The 9,102-nt window shown below is 39.1% G+C and overlaps 1 protein-coding gene across 1 annotated transcript; it reads left to right on the top strand.

Moving 5' to 3' along the window:
* Positions 1–6,460: 6,460 nt before the first annotated feature.
* Positions 6,461–7,812, top strand: LOC102790229 (neurexophilin-1-like). The gene is made up of 2 exons (XM_006805675.3): positions 6,461–6,648; positions 7,042–7,812. Exons 1-2 carry the CDS (start codon positions 6,589–6,591, stop codon positions 7,786–7,788), a joined length of 807 nt encoding a protein of 268 aa, XP_006805738.1. The 5' UTR covers positions 6,461–6,588; the 3' UTR covers positions 7,789–7,812.
* The last annotated feature ends 1,290 nt before the right edge of the window (positions 7,813–9,102 follow it).

Below are 9,102 nucleotides of genomic sequence, written 5' to 3'. Positions count from 1 at the left end.
ATGTTTTGGTGATTTGGTGAAGAGTCTTCTTATTTTTCTTATTTCTTTTTGAGTTTTGCAAAAATAGCCAATAGTTACAAAAATGTGCTTAAGCCGTCACAAAAAATTGTAATGTGTGTATATATACCTATGTGTGCATCAGGTCACTCTTTTAACAATTTTCAGCTTTTGCCATGTGTGGAGACCAAACACTGTTTGGTATTTCTGCTTTGCCAATATTTGTTTCCTGGGCCACCTCTGCACATCCACATATGAGGTAGCAAGTTAATGCAGGGTGTCATTCCTTTCAACCAAAAGCTTACTTTATGAATCACAGTAGGTTACCATATTGTTAGCGATTCTTAGTCACTATTAAAGACACTATTAAAGTGCTTTCAGAGTTTGTTGTTGCATACAGTTAATTATACATGACTGCAGTGTCAATTAACCTTGCTTCCTTGCACTTTCACACCTTCACACCACAAAAATCTCACGTTGATTTTTTTCTTAGTCAGCTGTCATGCTAAAATATTTTAATTACACACTGGAATTTCAAAAACAAAGCAGCATAAATGAAATGAGCGTAACAGTGCTTAAGTAAATAACATGTCTTAAAAGAAAATGTGACCTGGCCACATCAAGTCGTGAGACAGATTAAGGAGTGGTACAGCAATGTTACATCTTTGTGTATGTATATATATATATATATATATATATATATATATATATATATATATATATATATATATATATATATATATATATATATAATTTGTCTCTCTAAAAAGAACATGGCAACATGGTTTAAATTTGTAGTTGAATCTGAATAAACCACAAGACCTAAACACAAGAGACCAAGATGGAAATATTTGGCTATAATGTGCAATGACACATTTGGCTAAATCCAAACCCAGCACATCACAGCATGCCTCATCGCGACTGTCATGCACGATGATGTAGACACTTTGCGGTCACTGAATTAACCATAAATTCCTCTGTGTACCACAACAGTTCTAGAGTAGATGGAGGTGATTTGACAACTGTACTGACTTGCAACAAGATTTTAAATCCCACCTAAGTAGGCATATTTTTTTCTTAATTCTTAATGTTTCATTTTACCTTCGTGTGTAACACACAGGAATAAGGTGGCTTACCAAACTGAAACTTGCATTTTGATACAACTACACACATATAGAGTCTCGTAAATTAATTTTGCACAATTGTGATTCCTTCATGTTGGCACAATTTGCCGAGACAGACACAAAGGCTTGACAGATACTGAAAACCACATCTGATGTTCCTGTTTGTGCTGCTGGTAAAAATTATAACGTACACTAACTACTGAAAGCGTTAGTCACAGATTACAGACCAGCTTCATAGTATCAGTGTTGCCATGCCTGATGGAAGCAACACAAAATCAGTGGCATTGTGCTGTACAGGCCCAATTAGAATTATTAGAATTAATTAGAATTATTCTATATATAGATATAATAATTAGATAATTAAATAGATGGTTTGGCATTATAAATATAGTTGTGTATCTTTTAGATGTAGATAAAGACATGTTTGACCAAAGAGCAGGAAATAGGCGAGTACAAGCTCGCTGTATCTAAAAGTGTCAGCTGAGTGCAAAGTAAGGCTTATAGGTTCAAGTTCAAGTCTTCTGCCAACAGCAGGAATCCGATTTCTGTAGGAAATAATCTTGAAACATCATCTCTAGATTAAATGAATATGTGTTTAAGCACCTCATTTCCAAGAAGCAAACTCTGGCCTTCTGCCGCATTTGACTCTGTGTAATGGAAAAAACAACAACATACCACTCTCTGTTGACAGAGTAGTAGTGGATAAACAGGTTTAAACATAATGGTTGCCAGTTAATTGTTGTAATTAAACAAGTTGAGGAACATTTCTCAAATGTCTTGTGTTCCTTCTTTCAGATATTGCTATCACTTGATCTATCAGTAGGGCCTTCTTCCTTTAATTCTCCACCACTACTATGTCCAGCTGGTTAGCTGAAATCTTTAGCCAGCCACTGTTGTTGTGTTGTAGATAAACTGGTTGGTTTCACTGATGTTCGCAGTAGGAATATTCTGCAATGTTGCATTCAAATCTTCTAGTAGACTTTTGGGTACTTCTGGTACTCTTAATAATCGGCCACGAAGGGTGCAGGTTTCCAGCTTAGCCGCAATTTTCTCTTTCAGGTCAGCTGCTCTGGCATTCAACGCCTGCAACGCACCAGTTGTTCTAGATGCTCAATCTTGGAGTGTGAGGATGATTAACTCTCTGCTGACCTGACATCCTGTCTCTCTCTTGCCTTAGTATTTGCGTTGTACTTCATGAGTCTCCAGTTATGATAGCAGTTGCTTCTTTAACACTGAGCTACTAGTTCAGTCTCTCCAAAATTGGAAATATTCTGTCTCAATGACACTGAAAAACTAGTTCATCAGTACTTCAGTTAATCCAAAATGCTGCAGCAAGAGTACTGACAGGGACTAGAAAGAGAGAGCATATTTCTCCTGTTTTGGCTTCCCTTCACTGGCTCCCTGTTAAACCCAGAATTGAATTCATTCTGGGTCTTAAATAATCAGGCCCCATCTTATCTTAATGACCTTATAGTACCATATCACCCCATTAGAGCAATTCGCTCTCACACTGCAGGCTTACTTGTTGTTCCTAGGGTATTTAAAAAGTAGAATGAGAGGCAGAGCCTTCAATTTTCAGGGCCCTCTTCTATGGAACCAGCTTAGAAGACACCCTCTCTACTTTTAAAAATATGAACTTTCCTTTTTGCCAAAGCATATGGTTATGGTTAGATCAGAGGACCCTGAATCACTCACACTCACTCACTAATGTGTTTATACTCACCTCTCTGTATTTAATTATTTGTTATTTTTCATTTCTGGCTGTCTTCTACAGCATGTCTTTAGTCCTGTTTTCCTTCTATCACCCCAACCGGTCGCAGCAGATAGCCGTCCCTCCCTGAACCTGGTTCTGCTGGAGGTTTCTTCCTGTTAAAAGCGAGTTTTTCCTTCCCACTCATAGGGAGTCTGTATGATTTTTGGGGTTTTCTGTTTTCTTTGTATTATTGTAGGGTCTTTACCTTACAATATAAGGCGCCTTGAGGCAACTGTTGTTGTGATTTGTTGCTATATGAATAAAACTGAATTGAATTGTTCCAGGAGCCCACTTCTCATCCGTGTGTCCCAATCCTCAACACTTGACGCAGACCTTGTTAATCTGGTCGACATCCAAGCTGGTATGGTTTCAGTTATCTTTCTCTTACTTCATATTTTGAGGTATGCCAACAAATCTGCAGCAGCTGTGCAATGCTGTCACATAATCTCTGGGTAATGTTTCCAGCATCTTGAAGAATTAAGGTAGTTCTGAAGGCAAAAGGGGGTCCAACCTGGTAGTAGCAGGGTGTAACTCTGAAGCTCTCCTTTTATCTCCTTGAAGTACAGAAAGGGGAAACCCTGCATTATAAGATGAATATTAATTATAGTTTACTGAGGGCAGTGCTGTGTCTGCCTTGTAGAGACAGGGCTCTGCTGTAATATCACCTTTTGCCAGCTTCACGTTGTGCCTGAATATCTTCTGCAGCCTTCTTCTGGCCCTCTACATGACTATAAAGACTCAATGACTCTCCACCACCTCCTTCATTTCCTGACACCGAGCAGAGAACTCAGAGTCCTTTTCATAGCTTGTCTTTTAGAAAAAAATATCTGGTAGAGGGAGCAGCTACCAGTACAAACAAAGGCAGTAGACTTTTAAGCATAGTTTTAAAGACAAAAGGCATTTACGAATGTTTGACCTTATCTGACCTTATCTGAAGCGGTCAGCAGTCCGAGGTAACATCTTTAAAACTCCCATATATCATTCACTATATGTTGTCAGTACAGCTGCAGTAAGAAACGGTTTTTATTAGCTCTGTATAGCATTATTGTCACTGTGACCTTTAGATGAATCCCCACCAGCCCTTCAACATGGAGACAGTAACGACTGACTGGTCAGCTGATCTTTGATGTCACCCATTTATTACTGGCCTCAACATTTGGGCAAAAAGCTTGTAAACACTCCCAAACTCCTACTTCAGTGGGGCCCTACAAGGGGATAATCCAAATGTGATTTTTATTTTTTTTATAGAAATAATGGGATTTAAGAAAGAAATCTTTCTGTAAGTATCAGGGACATCCCAACATCACACTCTGCCTCTTGATGTCAGTTTTTATTATGACTTATCTAAGCTTCTAGCATCTGATGTAGCTACTGATTGGAAACAGGTGCCTTCATATCGTAGATCCTTACTATTATAATGTCCTTTTGTTTTAAGCATTTTGTCACTGTTAACTTGTTTTCATCTTTATGTTTTTACTAATCCGTCATGAAATTCATCTTGAAAGGTGTTATATAAATTAAATCTTACTTTAGTTTACATCCCTTCTTCTCCAGTCAGCCTCTGTTGATTTAAATCTCAGTAGTGTGCTGTCTTTCTGTCAATTAAAAACTCTCACTGGTGCAGCCCACCTCTCATTCTTACATCATCCTCATCTCCCATACACGTCTCCACCTGCTTTCGCTCCACCACAGTGAGTGTTAGACTCCAGCAGACCTGTCTTACTCCGCTCTGCTTCATCAGAGTCTAGTTGCTAATAGTTTATAGCTCAAACTCTTTGCTTAATTAAATTATGTCCACTTGTTTCAGTGATCTCTCTACTTTTCTTTTAGACTCTCCAGTCGCTCCTATTTACTGCAAACTATGTCAGAGGTGCACACACTGCTGCACACCTGCCCGAATTTCAGCCAGTTTGACTGTGGTTAGGGTTCTTTGTCACCATGTTGGATTTTTGGATCTTAGCAAATCTCATTCATAAACTGTACATATGCAGCCCACAGATATATCCAGCAGAACACTCAGTGTGTGCTGCAGCCAAAATTAGATGTCAATCAAAATTCTTCAGAAGGCACAAACATAATTAAAGAGGAGCAGCCATGGCCCAATGAATTCAAGTCAACGTGAACTGTCAGAGTTGCCAGTCTTCAATTCAATTCTTCAGTGTCAATCAAAGCAGCCGCGCCCTAACTGTCAAGCCCTAGAAGTATAAATAATTAAGGAAAAAAAAGTTCTTGTAAATGTAAATGTTCTTTTTTACGCTGTAAAGTTGGGCATTGTCACATGGGTTTCAGTAAGAACTGATGTGCATTTGGCACCACCACAAGGGAACAGCCCAGGAACTGCAGTTTTTGGCCCTTGTTTGACTAAAATCCATGCATTTATGCATTTATGACCACTGTTTTTTTTGTTTTTTTTTAAATGCTTATTATGTTTAAGTAAGTTTTTTTTTTTTTAACTTTTCCTGATGATTTCAAATATAAATGTAAATAAAAACCAAACAACTGGTGACAACTGAATGTTGCCTAATGGTGGCATCTGGAGGCCACAGCAGGAAGTGCCCACTAATGAAGACAGGTATGTTAGAAATGGAGCAGATGGCTGTTCGCCTGCTGTTAAAAGCTTGGGACTATGAATTCAAGGCTTTTCTGACAAGCGGCAGATGGCTTTCAGTATAGCTTAAATACACTGATGCTTTAATTAAAAACAAAACAATCAGGAAATATGTGGAAGTGGATGAGTTCCAGACAAATCCAAAAGTCTTTAAATGCTTCTAGTGGCACCTGAACTCTCGAACAGTAGACTTAGGCCTACTCTGATTATATTTATCTCATGGACTGCCCAGAAACTCATCTGCACTGTCCTTTCTTCTCAGAATTTTAATTACAGGCTGTAAAAAGTTAAAGTTATTTTCTGGTTTTAATTTAAATTTAATTAGCATATACAAGAGACAATCAGCAAACACATTGTTTACTTTCCTAACAAAAATGACACAAATTCAGCTTACTTTTACTCCATAGTTCTTCACCTGCAGCATCTTCCTTTATCTTTAATATAACTCAAAGGCTATGAAATTGTTGACGTGACTGACAGGAACTGTGAACACGTGAGCTGATTTTGGTTATTCTACATGAGAGATTTCTGTGTTTAGATTTAGTTATAGTGCATGTTCCTGCACAAAGAAATAAATGTAATTTGTGGTTATTGATGTAGCTCTACTGCAAAGCATCATCCTTGCACTTTATCATACAACCACAAGATGCCAGTATCACATTGTCTTGGATTAGGTTGATTTAAAAAAAAAACCAACAAAACAAAAAAGACAAAACAAAGAAACATTTTATGAAAGTGTTGATTAGTTAATTTTTTTCCTCGCAATAAGATGCAAGAAGATTTTCAGTCAGAGAAAGAAGTGGAGGGGACCAGGGGCTGGCAGATGCTGCAGACAGTGCATATTCTCAAACAGAAGGGTGTGTGTTTATGTGTGTGTGAAAGGGGGAGGGATTGAAGGGGAGGGAGAAAGAGAGAGAGCAAAACTGGGTGTCAAAATCTCAAGCTCTGAGAAAGCCTCCCAGTCTGTGTGTTGTGAGGGGAAGCAGCAGCACAGTGAAGGTTTCCAGTTGGGAGAGAGTTTAAAGAAAGTGTCTGTTTAGGATATCCAAAAGTTCACTTTGCCTGAATGAAACGCAGCAGTGGATGGCTCGTGAAGGTTATGCACAATGGAGACGTTTGGCTGTCAGTGCTTTGCTTGGATACTTTTGAAAGGAACCATATGTCTGGTGAGTGAAATGAATGGTAGTATTAAACACATTATACATTCAAAGTTGAGCTATGCTGCATTTTAAGAGGGTTTTGCAAATATTTCAAGTTCTACATATTTTAGATTTGCATTATCCTAATAACGACTTTCTTTGCAGACTTACGTTTCTTAAAACACGAGTGAGGTTTAACAATATTTGTGTGGTGTGTGAGTCTGACAATATTAAGAATACTTCTGAAAAACTAAAAAGTTCTTTCAAATGAGATTCTATTTAATTGAAGCAATTCTAAGACAATATTTACAAAGCGTTTGAGATTTTTTTTGTTGATTTGTTTTTTATCGTTCATGCTAGCACTTAGTTTACTTCCTGATGGGGTCAGTCTATAACTTTCTCCTGTGCTTATCTTTCTAGTTGGTTTTTGGACCACACCAGACACACAGCAACTTTACCTTCACCAAGAGAGCACCGCCTCATCCCAGCAGGGCTCACGAGGCTTCTTCACAGCAGAAGAACTCTGTGCTTCAGTCCAGGAGTCTAACTCAGCACACCAAGCTGCCCCGTAACCCCTTCATCCCTCTTTCAAAGCAGGGATTTGGGGAAATACTTGGAGGAAACTCACAGCCGCACTCCAACCCATCATTAAAGATAAAGCTTCAGCCCATCATGAAAGTTCATGGAACATCTAAATGGTCCGAGACCTTCATCTGGGGGGACTTTTATTCAAATATAAAGACAGTCAAACTGAATTTGCTGATATTGGGGAAGATTGTGGATCATGGGAACGGGTCTCTCGGCGTCTACTTCCGCCACAACTCCACGGGGGTAGGCAACGTGTCCGTCAGCCTCGTGCCACCGACGAAAGAGGTGGAGTTCGACTTGGAGCGCCAAAGCGTGATCCACCCCAAGGATTCAAAGACGTTCAACTGCAGAGTGGACTCCGAGAAAACCGAACGCAACAAGAAGGTGATGCTGTGCAACTACGACCCATCAAAGACATGTGATCAGGAGCACACCCAGAGCCACGTCACCTGGATGTGCTCCAGACCTTTCCAGGTCATCTGCATCTACGTGTCTTTCTACAGCACAGACTACAGACTGGTTCAGAAAGTCTGCCCGGACTATAGCCTGCAGAGTCCAGCCTACCTGCCTGCAGGTTAAAGGACACTGGAGAGTGATGTCTCAGCAAGCCTCTATAGAGAAATCCAGTTAGTGCAGCTATGAGCCAGTTTGATGGATCATTTTGAGGTTCTTCAAGAAATTCGGTCGAAAAGTGTTTTTAAGTTCACTTTAGTTTCTATGTTTTTAGTGCAAAAAATGTGCCTGCGTTAAGATTAAAGTGTTTTAGATCATGTAAGAAAAAAAGGTTAGCGTGCAACTAAAAGAGAGTGATTTACCTGGCAATTGCTTTCTTAATTATTCCTTTGAATATATGGTTTTATGAAACCACAGTGTTGTGAAAATACTCACAAAAATCTTGATATTTGCTCTTTTTCTGAACTGTAGTTACCAACAAAAATGCAGTGGTAGTACTCAGCAGATTAATCAGCTATTCCCTTCATGTTTCTTTGTTTTTTCATATTTCTCTGGTTAAAGCAGACAATGGTAAGTTTTTGGTTTAATAAAAGCCAAGATATAGTCATCCTCTAATGTTCTTGTATGCTAAAGCTGCAGGACCATAAATACTTGTGGTCCTGCAAATCAGTCCTTCAAAATTGTTTTCATGCCACTGTAATTTTTTTTAAATAAAGAATTTCATTTCTTTTCGTGTAATAATTTGAATTTATCCGTCCTCACACTGTACTTACAAGTGCATGGCATCTATGATGGTTAACACTTACTTTGCTTTTCCCTTTTCATGTTTTTCTTGATATCTGCGCTGTATTTTGCACAGTAAAATAAAAACAGCATTAAAAATAAGAGAGAACTCCAACGAGTGGAAGTAATGATCTTTGGGGAAACTGCTGAGTTCAGGCAGCACAGAGTGAACTATGAAACCACCTGGGGCCGCTTTATAAGAAAGCTCGCAGCCTGATTTCTTGGTAGAAAGCTGAAGGGAGATGTTTATTCATGATTCTTGATATGAACTCCCCCACTCAGAAGAGCTGCGGGCTATAAAAGATGAAGCGCACAGGTTTAAGCTTTGTGTTATTCCAATACATCTTGCTTTCCATTGTTAACAAAGTATGCTTGTCGTTGCCCACGCGTGCAGGTTCACATTATCTTTGAACAGCTGGCAGGTTAAACAGGCATGTCAGACTGTCTTTGAATAAACCTCAGTCTTGTAACTGTGTTAAACTGTTAAACTGTGTCTGCAGTTTAAACCCAGAGTGGCTCCGAGTGAAACTAAGGTGCACGCGAGAGTGTAGGGGTATGGGTCAGGAAACGGTTCAGGAGGCGCAATTAAACACATCTGCTCGATCACTGCACTCAAGGCACTGGCAACTAACCTTTTCTGCCGGGCAGATGGATGTT

This window comes from Neolamprologus brichardi, chromosome 8, assembly GCF_056152115.1.
Source record: "Neolamprologus brichardi isolate AB-2024 chromosome 8, ASM5615211v1, whole genome shotgun sequence".
NCBI classification, from domain to species: Eukaryota; Metazoa; Chordata; class Actinopteri; order Cichliformes; family Cichlidae; genus Neolamprologus; species Neolamprologus brichardi.
Note: the sequence above shows the minus strand (reverse complement) of the source record. Positions and strands in the feature narration are given on the sequence as shown.